This window comes from Haliotis asinina, chromosome 8 (assembly GCF_037392515.1).
Source record: "Haliotis asinina isolate JCU_RB_2024 chromosome 8, JCU_Hal_asi_v2, whole genome shotgun sequence".
NCBI classification, from domain to species: domain Eukaryota; kingdom Metazoa; phylum Mollusca; class Gastropoda; order Lepetellida; family Haliotidae; genus Haliotis; species Haliotis asinina.
The window spans coordinates 28,132,834-28,156,479 of record NC_090287.1 but is presented as its reverse complement, the minus strand read 5'-3'; the positions used below and the strand labels follow the sequence as shown (position 1 = coordinate 28,156,479).

At 37.8% G+C, this 23,646-nt stretch overlaps 1 protein-coding gene across 6 annotated transcripts in view; it reads right to left on the bottom strand.

The window, feature by feature from the left end:
• LOC137293514 (FERM domain-containing protein 8-like) overlaps positions 1 to 18,685 on the bottom strand; it is a 37,547-nt gene extending 18,862 nt beyond the window's left edge. For 2 of the 6 annotated variants that reach the window (XM_067824110.1, XM_067824109.1), the window contains exons 1-5: positions 18,315 to 18,685; positions 16,329 to 16,428; positions 12,949 to 13,008; positions 957 to 1,124; positions 55 to 156 (exon numbers count right to left, since the gene is read on the bottom strand). In XM_067824110.1, coding sequence (XP_067680211.1) covers positions 55 to 156; positions 957 to 1,124; positions 12,949 to 13,008; positions 16,329 to 16,428; positions 18,315 to 18,356 — 472 coding nt within the window. In that variant the 5' untranslated portion in view covers positions 18,357 to 18,685. Of the gene's footprint in view, positions 1 to 54; positions 157 to 956; positions 1,125 to 4,889; positions 4,911 to 12,948; positions 13,009 to 16,328; positions 16,429 to 17,820; positions 18,041 to 18,314 lie in introns of those variants that run through there. The other 4 variants (XM_067824112.1, XM_067824114.1, XM_067824113.1 and 1 more) reach the window with 4 other exon arrangements.
• Between the last annotated feature and the right edge of the window lie 4,961 nt (positions 18,686 to 23,646).

The following is a 23,646-nucleotide window of genomic DNA, read 5'->3' as shown; positions in this document are numbered from 1 at the left end:
AGCTAAGACACAGCTCACATACAACTCTTAACATCCTTGCCCTCCGGTACTCACTTTTATCAATGTCAGACAGCTTTTCATCGGTATACAGAACACATAACTCATCCCACTTTTGCACAACTTGATGCGGTTGATGATTTTTCTTTAATCTGATCTCTGTAAAAAATGAATCACACATTTGAAAATCTGTGAAAATTATATGCAAGTACTTAACGATTCACATTGTCCTTGACTTGGGGCACATGATCAAATTTGCTTCCTTGTGAATTGCTCCATTTTCTATGATTTACTGCTGCCTTGTACATTTGATTTACACTACCTCACCAACAATTGAAATGTTAAATTTGGGGTTTCTTAGTAATCAACACCTTTTTGTTAGGTTACTAACAACACTGTTGTTAGGTTGTAGAAGCTGCTGTTGATTTTGTGTGAAATCCTGGATAGTACTAGAATCTGTACTTTACCTAGAAAGTGTAATCCCAAATATACCATGTGTCACATTTCACCAGCCTCTGGATTGTCTTTTGTATTCACTAAATGCCATCACTGCTCAACATACATAACATTCCTGACCAATAGCATGCGGATGTTCATGGTACTGTTGTCCCAATTAACTGAAACAATCGAATACTGGTCATAGTGACCAAACAACCAATTGATAACATTTCCTCATAATCAAAAACAAACGATTTTGGAACTACCGTTTTAGTGTTTGAAAAATTTGACAATGGAGCATATCTTAGGAGTTGTCAGGGACTGAAAACGTGTTTAATTCTCAAAAAAGTCATTTCATTTATTGAGAAGTCAAGAGTGAATATTTCTGGAAGATCACAGGAAGTTAATATACATGAAATTTTAGTCATCACTTCAAAGTAGCAAGTTGCATCATGTAATACTTACCTGCAATAACAACCTGAATTGGAAAATCTGAAAAATCATGCTAACCAATTACCTACCTAGAAGGTCTGAGACAAGCCACACTGCGAACACTTCCCGAGCGATGGGACTCAAACCCTGCTCCTGGATTGTCATATCCAGCAACTCCTCGGCCTGGGCAAGATGGCCGTCTTCTATACTGTAGAAGATGCCATTACGGTCCCTCAAGTACACGATCATGTCAACCACTGTAAAAATACATCAAACAATAAAAGTCAGTGATAAAACAACCAATGAAACGTTAACTACAACATTCCTATGGCCATAGATTCAGTGATTATGTTCACAGAAAAAATAGGTTATGAAAGGTACTTGAAATACATGTACAAACAAAAAATACAGAATAATTTGCAATAAAATCTCCAAAGGAACAGCATCAAATTTATGAAGATCTTACCTCTCATGATGAAACTACCATATGTGCAATCGGATAAGCTTTGCCAAATGAACAAAACTACATAAATCAAAGAAGATTAATGATGACTTGGACATTGATGAATGGAGTAATCTGAGGTGTTCCAATGCATGATTCAGCACCCAGCTATCTGCATATCGTCCTTGGTAATGTGTTAATGCCTTTACAAACTGCAATCTCATGTCTCCTGTGGGGAGCACATATCGTTCATAAAGCTTTTATATTTCACACACCCTCCGGCATTACTATAAATACATGCCCAACACATTATTCTTTAAGCTTATGCTTATGCTTGAGCATAAACATAATGAATGAAAGGAGAGACTGCATGAAGCACAAACTGACTTGGTATGTCACTCTAATAATACACGTCAAAACCAACATCAGCAGCACTAATTTTGTGCTGTTTACATTATAAAAGTCTTTCTTACATGCAATTAAGTTGCAGTTTATATGCTTTGGATTATTTTAACATTGATATTTGTATGCATTTTATGAGCTGTTTTAAATGTTTAGAAATTTATAAAATGTCCGTTTCCATATTTCCTTTGAACTCTAATCAAGATCTACGCAAGGCTATTTTCAATCCAAAAAAAGTGAAGAGCTACATGACATCATGATTAAAACATTAATCAACATTACTGTTTGATTGATTACATATTTAAAGCATAAGTCAGATTCATATCATTAGCAGAATTATGACACATAGCCTTCAACATGTCAGAAGTAAAAAAGGTTTTCAGGGCTAATGTAATTTATCAAATCATAACAACTTAGCATGAACCAGTTCATATTCTCTGTAAAGTCATTTCAAACATTTGCATGTCAAGAGCAATATGACTGGAGACATGTCACATTTGGAACAATCAAGAAGAGATATTACGAAATGGAGAGATTAGTTTATGATCCATAAATCAAAGCATTGAATATATAGAGATGACAATGAGAGTTCAACAAAGCAAAACAAAGTACTACCACGCATTGTCTGCAGTAAAAGCAGCAGTGTGCTGTTGGTCACGAGTTCGGAGCACTTACTTCTGTCACGACTTGCCACTGACTAAACCACTACCTCACATTCAACACAGCTCAGTATAAACAGTGCCTGCCTCAAGGAAAACAGAGCTTCAAAAAACTTGCTAGCAGGCCTTGAGTCAACACCGACACATTGTATGCACACAAAAACATGAGCTACGATCTTTCAGGGAAAGAGAGTTCTCCTGCATTTTTCAATACATGTCAATGCTTGGACCTAGGCGTTATATATGACAAATTCTATACCTGGTGAGTAATAGTGTGGGAGGACGGTTATGCTTGATCGTTGTCAGCTGTTCCTGAACACTCACCTTCTTCGTGAGTAAATAGCTCAGACACACAAAGTAGGGCCAGCATAAACACGGCCTTGGATTTGTTTGATATGTATGTGAAATGCACAGCAGGTGTTTCTTATGACATTCAGTGCTGGTTCAAATGTCAGTTTATTCTCTATCGGGATTAAATCACAGTATACATGTCATGGAACTTGAACTGCTTGCTATGCCAGCCACCTGTTTACTCTGAAAGTGACAATTTGATTTCATTATTGTTTAAATTGGTGTCATTTGAGGATTTACTGTCTTTGAGTCACTGATTTTCCTATTTCGTGATAAAATGTCAAGTCCTTGATTAGAAACCATGTTAACTAAATTGTTTGAATTACATTCCACCACTGACACACATTTATGAAATTAAGAATTAAGTTCTCATGGTAACAATTTTTATATATTTCCTTAATTTCCCTAAAAATGTCAAGGATATATCATCTCTTGAATCTTTTCAGTTGGATATCAGTTTGAGTTATTCTCCCTGCTTGGAGGTTTTCTGAGGTATGTGGTCATAACATTATATCAATATTTTAAATATTTTGGTCCTGTTTAGGCTAGACCTGGCACATGGAGTTCAGTGAGTGGGTGAGTGAGTGAGTTTTACACTGCATTTAGCAATACTTAAGTGATATCATGGCAGGAAGCACCAGAAATGGGCTTCACATTATACCCATGTGGGAGATTGAACCCGGGTCTTCGGCCTGACGAGCAAATGCTTTGACCACTAGGCTACACCATTGCCCCACTGGAATTGTAGACAGTGGTAAAATATAGTGCCATAACAACAGTGAACACAAATTATGTTGAGTAATGTGACAAGAAAATAGAAAGATGAAAAATGTGTTTACGTCCGACTCAGATGAAATGAATATTTTTATATGGATACGCCAAGCGTTGAGGTTTAAATGATATTTTCATGGCTGAACAATTTTTCTAAACGAACAATATCTTTACACTCAGTATCAGTATGTAATTTCTATCATAAAATTCATATTTAAAACTTATCCTGACTCAGGCTATAATTCATGAAGTTTTATGTTAAAGTCTTGAATGTTAGTAGACTCCTTCATCCAATGAATTATGCAACCTAAAAAACATATCTAATATCTTTTGTATCCATACACATAATACATTGTCAAACACCTACACATAAAGTGTAATGGCTGGGAGCTAATTCATCTCTAAAAGCACCCTATCACATTGGATCAGTGTAAGTAACAATACTCCCCTGCCTAGCCAAGTAGATCTAATTACACTATAAGAGCACAGAAGGGAAAACGGAAATGGGCCTTGACACTGTTGAGACCTACTTGTCTCACTGGTCCTGGATGTAGGAAAATAGCATGGGTTGTACACACAGGAATTTCCTGTCTCTTGAAATCTTTCTCACAGGCCACTGAGAAAACAATCAATGGAATTAGTCAGATATTAAACATTATCATGTGCAAACCAGCCCTATGTCATGTACAGATGTTACTATGGCCAGTGAGTTTAGTTTTACACTGCTTTTAGCAATGTTCCAGCAATATCATAGCGAGAGGACACCAGAAACATTGTACCCATGTGGAGAATTGAACCCAGGTGTTTGATGTGACATGCAAAAGCTTAACCACTAGGCTACCCTACAGATGTTACAAGATATATACTATAGTCAACATAAGTCAACAGACACAAAACTATCTGTGAAATAACACTGACTATATTGTTACTGTCTTGACAAGATATTCATTTAGGTTTCTCCTAACTAAAATGAATCATTTGAGTGATAAACTTTTACAAGTCTCTGTACTAAAATAGCTCTTTCAGAGATTTAAAAAAACAATACAATCATTCTCCCATTAGCTTATTTAGGCAAAGAAAGGTATTTCAATAAAAGAATTTTTCAACTGGAAAATTCTGTTCTCAGTTGAATTCACAAGCAAAAAACTGAAAACATAATTCATTTTATTATTATTTTAATATTTTTTTTGTTGTCTATTTCAATAACACTGATGAGGAATGTGCCCTCACAACAGTTCATAGTGATAAATATTGTTTATTTCTAACCCCACAGCATGCAACAAACCATAACCAGAATGAAATGTAAACAAAATGTTCAACTATCACATACCATACACATGCAACCAAGTACACTAAGTACACCTATCACCATAAATAGCTGCACAGGGACACATTACCTCTCTTCGGACTCTCCTCTGCTGCTTGTAAGGGAATGTCAACTCATATTACTCAAATTATATAACATAGCAAGTAATTATGAGCAGATCGACAGGCCATGCTAAAATACACATGCAGGTATACACATGTCAGTATCATTGACTAACACTTCATCCCTGAATATATATCAGTTTTATAGTAACAAATAAACCAAACTAAACTGAAAAGGAGCCTAGTCGGTTGGATGATTCATGGGGAATCTAGACTTGCTTTATTAAGGGCTTTGGCACTGCAGGGAGGGAAAAACTCAAGCGAAAATAATGTGGTTCACTGACTGTGAGACAGCATCATTAATACTGCAGGCCCATGCTTTTGGGTGTTGAGCGACATTTGCCAACTAAAGTTTAACTATTACAATAATTCCCACACGACATACTCATAACAACCATCACAGGAAACAGGAGGGTACAACAAATTATAAATCTTTCTTACTGCATACTGTCAATACATTAATCAGATAGCCTGTGAACATACAGGTGAGAAGTGGTCTCCAGGGCCCATGTTTTTTGTTAGACTGACTTACTGACTCGGTAGATGGAGGTAACTGTATTCCAGTTACATAGATCAATGTTCATGAAGTCACTCAATGGAATGTCCAGTCCAGATCTGATTATATATATATACAGTGAGTGAAAGAGTTTAGTTTTATACTGCTTTTAGCAAAATTTCCAAAATATCTTGGTGGCGGACAGAAATGGGCTTCACTCATTGTACCCATGTGGGGAATCAAACTTGGGTCTTCAGCGTCATGAGCGAATGCTTTAACCACTTGGCTACACAGCTGCCCATTTATGGATACAACTTCTTTGTTTCGAGAGTGCAATGTTTCGCTACATGTTCTTATCAAGCAGGAATGTGACTACTGACAATGGTAAAAGAATCATTATTGAAATGTTGCACAAAGATAAAAAGGTTGTTATCCATAAAGTCTGTTCAACATAGTACAACCCAACTTCTAAAATGCCATTCAAAGATGCCATCACATAGCTGGACAACTGGGGCTTTAAACAACCAAACAAACAACTAGAACAGCGTTGGCAGATGTTCATTATGTGCATCAGACCACTTTCTATCTCTTATTTTAAAAATATTTCTGAAAAGAAATGTTTGTTGATAAAATTAAGTTTAAACTATATTATGGCACTATAAGTCTAAAGGAAACCAGTACTTAACATACCAAAATAAGGTTTAAAGTGTCTCTCAGAAAGTGTCTAACAGAATGTTGTTAATGAACACAGCAGTAGGAGTGTTCTGCTTCAAATCTAGTACATACTAAAACCAAGTTATTAAAAGTTTTATGTCAATCAATAAATACCCTACTTACATATTTACAAGATACTGGCTATCAATCCACTTGGCAGTTAATAGTGTTACTCATCCAAAAAACTGTTGAATATCATCAATAAATACCTCTCCTTAATATTAAAAAAAACATCAATAAAAGAAGATATACTTGTAGCATCTATTTTTTTCATTAGCATATGATACATATTTTAATCTCTTTCTTTCTGGCAAATTTACTGGGAGCGCAATGTGTTAGGGCAGGAGACCAGGTAAATGACTCCACTAGACAGCATGGACACACTGATGACAGATATCCTCTTTGAACTCTTGTAACAAAGCAATCAGTTCAACCATCTAATCCATTTGCCATGTCAGTGTGACCCAAGATGACCTTCGAGGAAACAAATGGTAAACAATATGGACACCACTTACATAAAGCTTTTGTCAACCATTTTGTTCAACTTGCTGACAATATTCATGACACAGGAGAAAAGAGAAAGATATTTTATCAGTCCTTATAGTGGTCTTGTAAGACATGTTTCTACACTGCACATCCTAATCAGGTGGGTTTTGGTACAGAGATATCTGCTTTCACATTGAAATCTGATATACCTCAACATGTTTGACATGGATCAGGTTCCAGGTTCAAAAAAGAGAAGATACTTCACTTTGACCAATCACTTTAGCTTCGGTATGTAAGCACATATTAGAAGTGAAATGATATGATGAGCTTGCAATACGATACACATCCCAATAATTTGGGGGAGATATGACATATTCCATTCTGATAGTTTGATTTCATGAGTTCATATACTCTACTTTCATCAGTAGAATCACAACCTTGTATCATTTGCTTTCAAATTTCAGACAGGTATTACGATGTAGATGAGAAACATACATGCTTAGGGACATCGTGCATAAAGAATCTCCACAAAGTGGTTCTTGGGCAGTTTCTGTAGTTTTCCATTACATTTTTATATCAATATAACCTGTAATGAACTGGATGTATTGAGATACGTGAGCAGTAAACTGATGTATTGTTTGTATTGGAGTATGTAAGGCTTAACAGAAAATAACCTACTAACATAACATACTATTTTTTTCAGAAAGAATAAAATATTGATTATATTATCTGAACTTGAATATATCTATCATCAATCAAATCCAGCAAGCAGATACCTTGGTTCAGGCAACTGTGTACCCAACAGCCTCAGTCAATGTAGTTACTCAATCTGCTCTTGCTTATATCAGAAAATAAACAATGGCACAACCACTCATCATTTGATGATACGTTTATTGTTGGGCACAGTGCAAGACCAAGGCCTGTCACACTGAAAGTACTGACGTCATGGGGGACCCAGGGATGGGAAATAATTAGTGTGAGCGGGTACATTCTCGTACAGATTATGAGTGCAAGGCATGCTTCAAATTAATGAAGCTCAGCCATGCATGATGACACAGTTCGCTTCCTGTTATCAGGTTATGAAGTATGGCAATGTATGACCCGACATAGGCTGACGGAGTAACTGACTCATTCTTTTGGCTGACCTACAAACATGGTTTACTATGTCACAAAACCCTTGTAGTATACTTTGGAAGGAAGACATTTGTCCTTGAATCTAGTTTGAAACAAGGACTCATATGAGTCTGCTGTAAGTGGGTGCGTGAGCATGATCTTACATTACTTTTATGAATGTTCAACGCATATAGTTGGGGGAACACAAAAGGACTTCACACACTGTTGGGAGCTGAGCCCAGTCCTTTGTCATGAAAAGCATACACTTGAACTACTTGGCTACCCCACAATCCACACTCACTGATCTGATGTTCTGTTATAAACAAGAACAGACAGATTACACTTCACATTGCAGTGACTTCAATATTAACAGATTTTGAGGTGTAACTGGATAATACTTACAAACAGACATATTCACATTAATATGGAGCTGAACAGGCATTATTTTAATCAAGTTTGTTTTCTTTGGATGAACTATTCCTGCTGTAACATGGCAACCTCGAAATATTTCAGTTCGTGCCAACCTGTGTTGATCTGGGTTAGAACTGGTCCTCAGCAAACCATTGCAGGAGGCGACGAACAGGATCAGGTGGTCAGGCTCGCTGACTTGTTTGACACACTGCTCATGCTGTTAATCAATATGACATTAAACAACAATCGAACAGTTTGTAGCAGAAACATTTGTGGCTGACGCCATGAACGATGCCATGTGTTGTTGGGTATTATGTTGTAACCAACAGGTGGCACATGCTGACAACCTGATACACTTCTGTCGTCAGTAGCTAGGACCAGCAATAGAATGCTAGGGACATATTATATCACCATGTCAGGTCCCAACAAAGATTTTTAACTGAAGAATCAGAGTTTCAAAGATTCAGTTCTTAATAGAAAGATGTACTAACTTCAGGGACAGAACCAATAAAGGAAATCGCCAATCATTTGTTGACTTCGTTTTATTTTTAGGGAGGTACATGTACAAATACATAAATCATTTATTGACATCTTTGTAAATGAAACCCTGTCATTTCGACATTTAATTACCTTAAATTGACCTTTTTGGCAACAATGGACAATTCTCTCCCACGAACGTTTCAGCAAATCAGGGGGGGTGTCTCCATGATGTAATATGAGGTATACCTATGGAGGTTTTTGTAGTATTCATGTACTTTTACGGGGGTAGATTATCTTGTTTATAGGTTTGTCTAAGCCTGCAATCATGATAATTATTTTGAAAAATGAAAGCTTTGTGTGTTTACATTCTACTGCAATTTAATTTTGTCACCTCCTTTGCTTATTTTCTGAGACACGACTTGTTTTCATAGACGATTCTGTTAAAATTGCATGCTGTCATAATGGTTATAAATCGTTCTGTTATAAGCAATGTCATGCATATTTAACTATGAGCAGGAAGTAGTTTTGATCTTCTAACTTGATGACAACAAACCATAATCTAAATGATTCTCAAACTGATTTTAAAAAATTGTAAAAATGGCAGTGCCCTGTTGTGAACATTCACCATGTCTGAGAATAAATGCTATTGAGGATTGTTTTCAGTCTTAATTGATTGGTTTTAATTAACATTTTACAAGAAAAACAAATTGGTGTTCTGCTTAAAACTAACCACAAGTCTTGCATATGTAATGGTTAAAAGAGTTTATTTGTTCTTTAACAATAATTCTACAGAATAAAGTATGTATGACCACTGATTGATCAAATGGAAACAAACCAGTTTTCAAACACAATAATATACCTCACTTTTGACCCTGTCTGATCTTGAATATATCATTTAAGAGACAATTTCATGACCTACCATACCTATGGAGCAAACTGGCAATTGGCTGACTTTACAGTATGTTACATTTGTTTGTTTGTCACTGCAGGAACTCTACCAAACGCCTTTACCTGTTAAAGTTTGAAATATAAGACATGCTCAGTGAGAGAATACTCTAAAAATCTGAATTGTTTTCCCCTTTCCTGAACATTGAATATAGTTGTGTAATGCCTTTACCTGTTAAAGTTTGACATTTAAAATATGCTCATTGAGAGAATATTCTAAAAATCTGAATTGTTTTCCCTTTCCTGAACATTAAATATAGTTGTGTAATGCCTTTACCTGTTAAAGTTTGATATTTAAAATATGCTCATTGAGAGAATATTCTAAAAATCTGAATTGTTTTCACGTTTTCTGAACATTAAATATAGTTCTGTAATGCCTTTACCTGTTAAAGTTTGATATTTAAAACATGCTCAGTGAGAGAATATTCTAAACATCTGAATTGTTTTCCCTGAATATTAATGCAGTTCTGTATCAGCTGTTGAGTAAAAGCAAATGGTCATTACAACTCCTTCTTAACAGTTTTAACTACATCAAATAGCACAAGATGTTGCCTTTAGGTAGATTCAGGGTTCCAGCCAAAACATATCAATCAGTTGAATAGGGAATTTCACAATTAATCTTCCCATGTTCAGTTTCAAATAAAGGAATGTGTATAAGCTAAATCTTGTAGGTGTTGATTAATTGTCTAAAATAACCATATGCATGGCACAGAGAGACCGAAGATAAAACTCAGTTTGAATGTCAGTGTAAAACTCCTACCCAAGAACCCTTGAAGATGTGGGTTATAATTGCTATTTTGTACATGGTGACTGACAGGATCAGTTGGGCAGGCTCGCTGACTAGGTTCACACATGGCATCATATCCAAATTGTGCACACTGATGCTCATCCTGTTGATCACTGGAATGTCTGGGCCAGACTGGATTATTTTAGTAACAGACCAACATCATATAGCTGAAATAGTTCTGAGTGCAGTGTTAAACAATACACAACCGAAATAAGACAGGACGATGGGAGGCAACTCTGCCTACTGACAAACCTGAGAGAAATGAAAACCATGTGGGATGCCTAAGCGGTCAGGCTAGTACACTGGTATTCATTCATAATTGACAGGAAGACTTGTCACATCTAATCACTGCAACTGATGGAAGGATGAATAGCCAACAGGTTCCCCTCCAGAATGCATGTCTACCCATCCCACTGTTTTCGCAATCAACACATGACACAACTCTGCTTCCTTAATCTGTACCTCTTAGTGTTTGATCACTTTAATCAGCTCAGTGACAATTACTAACTTACTTGCCTTAACAAATAAATGTCTTTCATTTTCTTAATTCATCTATGTTGCTTCAGCCATGTGATAGGCCAGTTTAGCTATCATGTGTTGAGCAACAATTTTCAGAAAATGTCCCTCAAATAATCACAATGATAAAAAGGAAATTCTCTTTGTTACTTACTCTGCACACTATTTTCTACACTGGAGACAAATATAACTGTAAAACCTTGTGATAACTTTAACATTTAACCGTGTATATGAGAGTGGGGGCAAAATTGACTGAGCCCTGCACCCTCTCCAGACAAAGCTTGGTGTTGAATATGAAGAAAATCCAGTGAATGGTTCTTGAGATATCTCGCTGAAAAGGTAAAATGCTTAAGTCCCCTTAGGACCTCGAGATGACGGTCAAGGTCACCAGACCTGATTGAGACATTTCATTTACTGTGATAAACCTAGATACCAAATATGGAAAGAAACTATTCCAATCTGTCCAATTGGACAGAGCCTAAAACTATATCCCTTGCCTTGCACTAAACGCGCGGCGGGGGATAAATACAGTTTTAGCCATTTGGAATGTCAAATCGCAGGCTTACTTTCTTTCACCTCACTCTTTTACAACTTTGAAAATATTTTCAGCCTAATCCTCTAGACAGCACGACAACAAAGATTACCAATGTATTTTATTTCTTTTTTGTAAAATTAGGGTTTGGTGGTTCTTACATCCAATAACAGTAACAAAGAAAACCATTGTCATAACATTGTTATCCATAACCAGTAACACCAGCACAGCATTCAAGTCTGGCAAATTATTTCTCTCTCTGATGAATAAAGCTGCTTGAGGCAGCTTTGCACAAACACATGAGTATGTGTTGAAATCATTTCACCGAGTAAATAAACATGAGACATACAGGATAAGAGCATGACAAGCTTGTTAGTAACAGAGTACATACAATATTAGACACAGAAGTACAACATTGGACATAGCTATCTCTAATCATGCTTGCCAGGGATGAAATGGAAAGGGGTCTCAGTACTCGAGCACTCCGAAATAGTTGTTTGACTTCTCACTGAAAAAGTGACTCATTGCAGCTGGTCAATGTCACATCAAAATGTGTCATTGTATCATTCATTACAACTGAATCTAGGAACTGTAGCTCAAAGTAAATTGTACACAAAAACAAATGTCAAGAGAGACTTCAGAAATAAAGACTGTTGTAACTCCAAGTGTGGATTAGGAGCAGGTGAACATTTTAAAATGGAAATGGGCTGAGACCTATCATTAGTACACACCAAGCACCAGTCAACTGACATTCATATGAAGGATTAATACCTTTAACTATAAGCAAAAGGAAGCTGCTTCAGAACCCATTATGATCCAAGATTAAATCAAGGTTAAAATATAAAATATTCAAAAAAGCAAAATGTTTAATTGCCAATAACTACCTAATTCTACCACATCTTAAGCATTTTCATTTAACTCAAACAAATATCACTGGGACACACTTGCAGAGAACTATTGCTTATTTGACAAATTCACAACTACATTTTGTTTATACCTTTTTTCATATGAACAGCACAAAAATTATTTAATTACTACTCAGAATGAAAACATATGGCAACTAAACCAGGTTGAGGGAAACCTTGGAATCTGATTTTTTTGTTGCACTGATGTATGATACATGTATTTGGATATAACCATTTTGTAATTTGTAGAGCCATTAATTAATAGAAATTTTCAATTAACATTCCAACAAAGTGTACATGTGTGTCAAGAACTTTAATCCCACCTACTTACAGACCTAGTTTCCCTTTCAGGCATACAGTACTGAGAGATGAACATTCTTGAACAAAAGAATGACTTGATCTGGACTTGCGACTTACGCCAGCGACTGCAGAGGTACTTATTAAAGCTAAACCACTCTTTCTTCATATACAAATACTGATTTACATCCATGTGACCATTTCATCCCAAACACAAAAACATCAACAATGCATGTAGATATATATGACATGTAGTTACAGAAAGCGAGAAGCAGCCACACATTAAAGGGAGGCAACTGCAGAAGAAAAGCAAGCAATAGAGAACAACCCTGCCACCAGTGTGTACCTTCTTTCTCAGCATCTGGGATAGTATTGACTGTCGTGGATGATCCCTCTAGCAGGAAGCCTATGTAGATTAGGACACTTTTATAAGCAGGTTTTTAACCAGCATAACTGTCAAATGACGGCCATTTATGCAACTGATACTAACGCCAAGTCTATGAATACATAATATTTTGATAAAACAAATGATTCCAATTAAATTAAAAAGGGACCCCAACAGGATGGGAGATTTATATTCCTGAAACTGATGAAACCTAGAAATGCTTCATTTAGCACTCTTTAGGGCTTTAGCATTCCAGAAAGGGCTAGCTGGAAGGGACAGCAGTTGTACAAAGCAATCTGCGTGCCAAGGTGATCATAACTCCCACGCCTTATTATACATTTATAACAGCCTTGGCGCAGGTTGTTCTGTACAAAGGTATCATTTACTGCATTACTTTCACTTTCCTATATTTACTGGACACAAATACTGGTTCCAACAAAATATCCTTCTACAATTCTTCATAATGTTCTTCTAAAGTCCACTGATATTGTACCAGATTTCATAAACTCCATGATTTGGTCTTTATGTATTCATAACAGCTGACTAACTGAATCAAATGCTCGAACTCCTCAACGTATTTGATGAATGTTACCATCTTCCAAATACTTTGATTAATGCTCATGATGTCAATCACAGGATTGTTTGGTCTAGACTGTTGACAGCATCAAACAACAAAACAAACACAAGCTAATCAGGGTGATAATCTGGGCGTATAGTGTACTTTAACATACCTCAAACCATTTATCTTTAAGTGCTTTGAAAATTTTACTTCATCATATGTTGTGAACATATAAACAGAATGAGGTAACTATCTAATGTCTAAAAATACTAACAGCCACCAAGACTGTCATCTTGACATCTTTTGTGTTCATAGATTCAGTATGTGTGTCTTCTATTCACATGTAAATGGTTTTGGCGGGGGTGGTAGGGGTGAAACGGTACACTCTCACCATGATATGGTATGTATTGCGGTACAAGGCCTTTGGTTCGGTTTGTTTCGATTCAGTATATGAGATATGATCATAATGCCAAAAATTGAACCAAGGTACTGATGTCTTACTGACTTGTATATCTAAGTGGACAACATTCAAGGCAAATCCGAACTTACTTCCAGGTAAATGATGGCTGTCTAGGAATGCATAGACTTGGACAACACGATTTGATTTGTAGACATTTTTGAAGAGGTATAAAACGGTTTTTAAAATGACAGTGCTGAACCGAGAGCCAAATACTGTGGTTCTAGTAATACAGTTGTATAATGTTTCATACCTAGTGGGTAGGGCATTCAATATTTTAGTAATGTTCTGCAATTTGTATTGTGGTGGATCTTATGAACTCTGGAGCTAAATCACTGTTGTACTTTAGTAGGAAGTTACAAAAAATTGACTGGCTGTGCCTCAGATAGCTGGAGCTATGATCTTATAGCTGTACCAAACATTGCTATCATTTCCTGAACTGCAATCCTGCCACTTAACTACTTGTGCATGAGTGTGAATAAAGCTGACCCATTCAATGTCACTGTGCCATTCTGTCACGAACCCCCAACAGCGGCTACTGTGAAAATCATGGAGGTATTATGAACAGCTTAACAGTACAATAGCTGCAATTATCCATGTTTCCAGAGTCCATGTCTCTCTTAAATTGTTCACATAAACTGTGTAATTATAACAGAAACCTCGTGTTGAATCCTTACTGTTCTAAATCAAAGGAACTGGAATTCAATTTTAAAACTGCTGTAAACAGCGATCTGTTATCATGTGACATGAATTCATTTATGCAATAAACTTTGTCAACTCAGTTCTATTTGTGTTAGGCCTATGTGTCAGAGTTAGTGAAAATGGGAAGACACAGTTTTAGCAGTAATCCTGGAAAATCACAGGGCAGGATACTTGATATGGGTGTCATGCATCAATGTAACAAATCAATGAGTGAGTGAGTTTGGTTTTACGCTGCTTTTAGCAATCTTCCAGCGATATCATGGCGGGGACACCAGAAAATTGGCCTTACACATTGTACCCATGTGGGGAATCGAACCCAGATCTTTGGTGTGACCAGCGAACACTTTAACCACTAGGCTACCCCACCGCCCGGTAACAAATCAAGAAAAAGGTTACACCACTGTTGATGGCAGGACATTTCTGATGTAATATGCATTAATACAATTACTCTAAAAAGCTGTGAAATAATTTGCAAACAATTATGAGGCTGATCTAAGACTACCAGAACCTTTTCATTTGACTAAGCACCCTAAGTGACCATCTTGTGCTTCTAGAAACTCACAATCACTTCAGTGGAACATGAAATTAGTGGTATATACCAGGATTGATTGATAACTGAGCCACACATTGAAGGAATTTGAAAATAGTAAAATATTTTTCTGAGAATTGGTAAAATGGACAAACCAGGAGCAGATCAAGTTCTTGAAGAAAGTGGGCCATCCACTACAGTGGGGAAGGATGCTGGTTTTCAATACAATTTGAGCTTAGGCCTGACATGGACCAGCATGAAAATAATGCCTGATAGTCTCACACAGAAATCTTTCTCTGTTTGAAGTTGACCAAAGAGATTCTTGAAATGATATTTTCACTATTGCGACATCGGAATTAACCAAACATACTCTAGGATGCGAAGGACATCTGATGGTTCACAGGGCATATTACACTAAATAGTCAAGGTATTTAAGACTAACAAATATGGAAACTGAGACATTGTGCTCTTCCACCGGGGCCATGCACTAAAACTAATATCAGTCATAACTGTGGCCACTGTCTCATGATCTGGCTTTGTTATGAAGAAAGATTTAGCTGAAACCAATTCTGACTCGAACAATGATGCTATAATACCTTTGCTAACGTTTTGTACAGTCAAGAAGAGGGCTTCAACAAAGTTGTCATAAAATCCCTCCAAAATTTGTTGACCAAAAAATGTCCATGTGAAAGGGAATTATCTTGGTCAGATGTTTCTGTGTGAGGCTAAGAATATATTAATGATCCCTTGAACCAACTGTATATGTGCACGAAACTAAAAATAAATCACCAGCCCACCCAATTACCCCATCAGGAAATGTGTGCAAAGGCAGAAATATACTACTGAAAAGTCATAAACTTGGAATTATTACATTTGAATAAAAATCAGTGCAGTTAACTGACAAAACAGATCATCTTCATGTACTTCCTTTGCTTACAACAAAACTTTAACACTGGATCTAGTGTAAGTTAACTTACAAGGACACAACTACCAGACAATTAACGTGGTGGCCACAAATGACCCATGCAAACATAAAATTAAGTGTGTTTTCAGGAAAGCTGATAAATGCTAGATGACAAGGCTGTGAAGCTTACGTTCATCCATGACAGCAACCCCGTTAACTTCTTCTAACAGGTGCTTGCTCTCCTCTGGATCTTCTGAACCAATGTATTTGGCACTGAGTCTGTGAGTGCCCTGTAACATGTACAATAATCTTGTTATTACACTTACAGGAGTCTATCAACATCATTCAGACAACTGACTTAAGAAAATTCAGCATGCTAAATATAAATGCAAACCACTATGTTAATCATTATGATCCAGCATGTTCAATCATGATAATCTAGTGTGGTAAGTAAACATCACAAGACCATGTGCTATGACAGTCCAAAATCATGACGTGAATGTTTGTTGTTGTTTAATGTGACCCTCAGCAATATTTCAGTTATACGGTTGCACTATCTTGTGATCAACATCATGATCCTTGATCTATGAAGTTGGGATATCATGACTTAACAACTGATCCTGTTAGTTGCCTGCTATGACAAGCATGGGTTTCTGAGGATCAGTTCTACTCAGGTTCATCACATGTTCCACAAAGGGCGCTTGATTTGCAATCCTAGGTACATTCCAGTATGACTGATAAAGATAACACTTAAGTGAACATTTGAATATATTTGCTGACAAACTACCTGGGATGGCAGGGTAACATCCCATCATATGCTTAATTAGGTATATCATAAAAATAGTTTTATTGTAATTTACTCACACAATACACAAAGCTATGTTTTCATTTATGGCCCTTTTCTAAATAACGTTTGTCATGCTGTTTTGTTGATAATCCATGTATCAGTATGCCAATTTTCACCAATGATGTGAAATATGATTTTTTTCAGACCTTTCTGACATTTTGGCTAAAACATTTCTTTTCCAATACTCTTTGATAATCAACCCCTTTTTAGTTAAGGATTAAAGATATTTATGATCTATATCAACTAGACAAATTGATCATGTTACAAAAGATTATCTACAAAATTAATAATTATTTGAACATGAGAAAATGTACACAGAGTGTTCTTCCTGACTCTCTACTAGCCACGAAATACAAATATAACTTATCTAAATTGTACCATTATGATCATAACGTTCAACATGTTGTCCAAATTCCAATTGACATCAAATACAATGTAAACTATACATTTGATAACAAATATAATAACCTTACACAATTATGACAAATAACTACAATATCAGCAGCCCCAATACCTTCTGGAGCAAACATTTACTACATAATTATACATTAGATAACTAATCACAGTGCCCATGCTATATACACTTAAAGTTTCATACTACTACATTGCAAGATCATGTTTAACTTAATGATGAACTGCGTACTTGACAGACACTTGCAACAAACTCATGGTCTTACTCTGTACATATAACAGTGACACTAGACATAGCAACCATCTTGTGCATGGATAGTTACATAATAGTACTGCCAATAATCCAATATTATTAGCCCATTACAATATACCTGTTATTGCATTTTAGTGACAGATATAAGGTTAGCCTGCAAAAATAACTTACCTTAGTTATTCAGCTACTACACTATCAGATATTTCTGACAATGATAGGCTATGATGTAACAAAGCAAATCCAAAACTAGGGACCTGTATGCGGGAACCCTGTTTTCTGTTGCTAACTTCCTTTATCGATTTAAATTTTCCTGTCACCATCAAAAATAGAATTATATGGAGCGTAAACAGGTCATCCTGAGCTTGATCGCCAGGTAGTTCGTCTATCACAACAAATGAACAAAGCCTGTCGTCACAAACACCCGCCGTTCTTATTTGCTAGGAAAACAATAAACGAATTGGACGCGCTAAGACTGGCGGCTTCCTACTGGTTCACAGGTGTACACGGCTGTTTCTTGCAGTCACCAACGATTCGGAATGCGTCACCTCCTCTACGATTTCATATCTTCAAAACTTACTAAATTATTCACGATAAATACAAATTCGAGTTGTTAGCTACGCTTCATCAATCATTCATGAAGCTGGGTCAGAATTATCTAGTCTCACCGGTTCCAAAGGTAGGTCTGCATGATCTGGGGGTGTGGCCATCTTGAATCAGGTTCTTTTCTCCAAACGCCATACAACTAAGGTTACTCGATGTATTTCAAGGGCAGATAGGCCAGTCTATGCCGTTGGGTGATTAAAGTCGAAGCTGTGATGTGAATTATTCAAGTCAATCAGTCCACATTGCGTGGATCTTCTTCCAACAGACTAGTTGCCAGTCAACGAACGAATATGATCAAAACAAACATGAACGGCGACGCGGAGTTACTTCCCTTGCATAATGTGACTCGTTGGGGTTTATCAAATATCGTGACTGTAAGAACCTAACTATCCAACATCAGCCGCAAGTATTGTTTTCAGAACAGACTGCACAAGGGTGGTTAGTACATATACCTGATCCATTTCTACTCGATATTATTTGCAACCAATGTGTACACTCACACGTACATACGCACGCACATGTCCGTGTATATATTTTGTGTTCACGATTCAATGGAGTACATTTTATTGTTATCGTAGATCTTAATTTCCTACCATGGATTTTTAAACATTCTCGAAACAAATCATCAGAATAGCTGCCCAAAAATGCCCTGTAAAGATTGCATTTGACAGTTTACAACGAAAAATAGGTTGCATTAATGGGATAAACGAAATACTTCTAACTTTCTTCGTACAAGTTGACGCATCGTTCATGAATGAACTGAGATACTGGGCAATGCCTCGCCAAATCCAGAGCACTCACTTTGAGCAGAAGCATTTGGGGTTTTTTTGACACGTGTACTGATCACATATTTTTATACAGTAACAGTACACTGATTACTGTTTCACGTTGCTCATGTTCCTGTATTTTTAAGTACATGTGCAATAAACCCGGGGTTCTTATTGTTATATGTGCTTGACCACACAATCTTAAGAGGGTTGTGTACCCTTTTAACGAATCGCCAACTAATTGGGTTAACAATGACATACTAATGACATCGGTTTTCCTCTTGATACTTGTCTCGCTCAATGTGCGCGCACCCATGAGTCACATGTCGGTGTCTGCACGCGACATAGACCTTCAGGTTTCAAAGTATGCATGTGAAGTAGATCCTTTTTTTATTTTCACCGATCTGGTCTTGCAACTGATTGGTGTTTGTTTAGAGGCTGAATATGAGTTTTCGAATTCTTGACTGACTAATTAACTTAGTGAATACTGATCAATCAGGAACCACCACCAAATCATCGTGCCACTGATCAACAACCACTTGGAGGGATATCATAGTTGATTGAACAAAATCGTCAGAAAGGCTGATCCCAGCATCTTCGAGACCATCACCTTCCCACTAAAGTCAATACAAATTGTCCAGTAAATCAAGACTGAAACAGTACACAGCCCGGGGACAGACTACCTTCAAAGAGAAGGACGGGTCAGATTTCATGAGGCCCTTATAGTTCTACAGCAGGATGACATCACCCTCACGGAATACGCTGATTCTGCTTGTTTCAGCTTTAGTTGGACTACATCTGAATAGTACAGAGTTGTAAATATATAAATAAATATATGAAAATACATATCTGATTTCGTTTTGAATGTACCAGTCAATATGCAAGGTAGGCTAGTATCGCTAACGAGCTGGCTAGCTATTCTCGAAACGTTCGTAACCCTACGAACTTCTTAAGCCCATTCTTAACACATTGGCTACGATCAAAGTTAAGAATTCTTAGGGCTACGAACGTTTCGAGAATAAGGGCCACGGTCAGTGTTCTTTGGAATAAACTTTAGTGACACCTGGCAGAGCTGGGAGGTCTGCTTCATGTGCTTAAACCCACGTGCCAGTTAAACAAAGGCAAGGTCACCGATGTTCTGCCATACAATCAGATAAAGGGAGCGTGGACCCTTATATTTAGACATAGCTGATTTTCAGTATGGCAGTCATTAGTAAATTCACTGGCTTCGCTTGGATGACTATATCGGACATACATGCCGCCCCTTGATCACTGAGTATTGTTTAACGCTGCTGTTTGGACAATTCCAGCAACTGCACCTGTCATAGGCTTCGAACACTGCATCCATGTGAGAAATCGTACAATTGAACCACAAGACTACCCCGTTGCCCTGGAGCGTCAATGCATCAATGATGCACATCATCTGCTGATAGATGCTTGCGTGATCAATCAGATTCCAGGCCCGATCATTTTAAAGGACAAACGCGCGCGCGCGTGCATGTGTGCGTGCACGCACGATGACATTAGCGGATCCACGTGGATTCATTCGCATTCGTCTTTGTGGCAAGAAGCGGGTAAATGGGTCAGTGAATCAACAGGTAGGAGCCACGCTGATTTAGTTGAATGTGTGTGATAGACCCCATAGGACCATGCCCATAATATTACCCACTGGTTTATCTGATCTAAGCAAGATCAGTTACAGACGTCATTACTGGCGGCGAGTATGGAAAATACCATGTGTGTTGCTCAGCCAATTTCGTAAGTATTTTTTGGCATTTGATACTGAAAACGTATGTAATAATAATCAGCCGTTTATCGTGCGCATTGCTCCATGTAAGCAAGCTCGAAGCGCTAGTCATCCCGGTCAGGCGCTTGAGGGTTACATTTACATGACTTTATCCCACCGGGTATCCATTTTCTGATGGACGAACAGAGACAGTTTTGAGCAAACTCACTTGCCTAAGGTGAGATCTCATGTACATGTGCTTCCTTGTGTGGCAGGATCGAAGTCTTAGAAGTTTGCCCATCCAAGGACGCAATCTTGCTTAACCTGATCTGTGACCTGAGCTCTACGCACAGGATCACGTGCCACCTCAGTATCATGTGGTGTCCTACTTTGATATGTGATGTACTATTTTGAAAGTACACTTTCATACGAAGGTGCTACGAATCTAGCAATTAACATACAACCCGAAGAGCCGAGGTTGATTGTACGAAGCGCATGTAAAATATGTCAAAGTTGACGAATTTGGCGGTTCGTCAGATTGCAGAGGAATGAAAACAAGAGGATCGCATTCTTGCATGAAATCGATTGATTCATGATCGAGATGTAAACATAACGTGATAGCAAAACAAAAATAACAACCGCTGTCATTATATAATGATGAAACATAACAATGAAAGGTCACCACGCGTGAATCTTGTTAAGCTAAAAATATCGCGTGTTAATAGAGAGTGTCGAGATTGTTTCTTTGCTGTCAAGAGCTGCACTCATCAGTAGTCAAGATGTACAAGGGCGGTCTGTAAACCGAATCCGGATCTGAATGAGTGAGTTTAGTTTTACACCGCATTCAGCAATATTCCCGCTACATGCTAGAATTAATCGATTCTGAATCAGACAATCCAGTGATCAACAGTATGAGCATCTATGTACGCAGTTGGGATACGATGACGTGTCATCCTGACCCCCAATCTCATTGTCACTTCTTAAAAGGAACATGGGTCCCTGAAGATCACTTCTCTGCTCTTCTCTGCAATATATACTGTGGTTGAGGGCATGAGTATCAATCAGGACACCGAGACTGCCAACACGATCACAATAGCCGCCTCTTACGACAAGTACTGGCTGCTGAACATCTATTCTAGCATGGATCCGCACCTGACAGAAGAATCTGGTCCAAGTCCTGTCGTTATTTTGTGTGTGTGTGTGAGAGAGAGATGTTTTGAAATCACGCCTGGTATTGAGTGAGTGAGTTTAGTGTTACGCCGCACTCAGCAATATTCCTGCTATAAGGCGGCGGTCTGTAAACAATCGAGTTTCGACCTGACAATCCAGTGATCAACATGAGCATCGATGTCCGCAATTGGGAACCGATGACACGTGTCAACCAAGTCAGCGAGCCTGAACACCCGATCCCGTTAGTCGCCTCTTACGACAAGCATAGTCGCCTTTTATGGCAAGCATGGGTTGCTAAAGATCTGTTCTACCCCGTGACCTTCACGGGTCGCCTGGGATTGAATTAACCATACACGACAATACCTTTGATTAAGGCTATCTGCATATTTGAGGAAATCAGTATAATAGATACCAAGTTCATTTCCCAATGGTGATATGACACTTTTGGTATGAAATGGCTTTCTTTCCACCTTCAGTAGGTGTGGTTCGAATGGACAACTGTGATCCTCAGTTTGCATGCCTTTGCTGGATTTCCTATATGATCCTTGTTTTGTCCGCACAATACCCTTGCTTCTTGGTTCCCATATAATCCCTCGATTGCCCAGACTATATCCGTGTTTGTGAGTTTCCATATGATTCTTGGATTGTCCAGACAATACAGCATGCCAGTGTTTGTGGGTTTCCATATCATCCTTGGATTGGCCATACAGTGCCAGTGTTTGTGGGTTTCCATATGATCCTTGGATGGACCACACAGTGTCAGTATTTGTGGGTTCCATATGATCCTTGGATGGACCACATAATGCCAGTGTTTGTGGGTTTCCATATGATCCTTGGATGGACCACACAGTGCCAGTGTTTGTGAGTTTCCATATGATCCTTGAATTGGCCACACAGTGCCAGTGTTTTGGGGTTTCCATATGATCCTTGGATGGACCACACAATGCCTGTGTTTGTGGGTTTCCATATGATCCTTGGATGCACCACACAATACCCTTGTTCGTGGGTTTCCATATAATGCTTAGATAGTTTGAACAATACCCTTTTTTGTGGGTTTCCATATGATCATTGGTTAGTCCGCACAATATCCCTGTATGCGACTTTCCCATATGGACTTTGGTTTGTCCAGACAACACCCCTGTTTGTGGGTTTCCCATATGATCCTTGGATGGTTTACACAATACCCGTGTTCGTGGGTTTCCTACATGATCTTACCTTTGTCTGTCTACTATTGGTGGGTTGCGCCTTACCCGTGTTTGTTGGTGTTCTCTGAATAATATAAATGTATTTTGCAATTTGATGTTTTCATCTGTGTTAAACTGACACATGACACCAGATTCTCCCTGCTATTTCATGCGTTGAACCTTCACAAATATCTCTTTAAACACAAAATAAATCCCTGATTTATTCTTTTATGTCAGCCATAGATCATTGTTATAACTTGCGTGAATGAACATAGCGGCGTATAGCATTACAGCGCGGCAGCACGCTTGAAGTGATGCTTTGGCCTTCAAGTAGGAAGTCGTGCTTGGTAAATGATGGTAGAGTGCAGACACGGTGATGACGAGGTGATGGGTCGTCAAGTGGTATTAGATGCCACGATTCGATGTGAAAACTGAGTTCCTCAGTTACAGAATTAAGTGAGATTGGACTCGAACTCGGTCTACAAAGAAACATTATTATTTGAATACGTTTTCATCTTGCAAATATTAATTAAAAACAAAACAAATA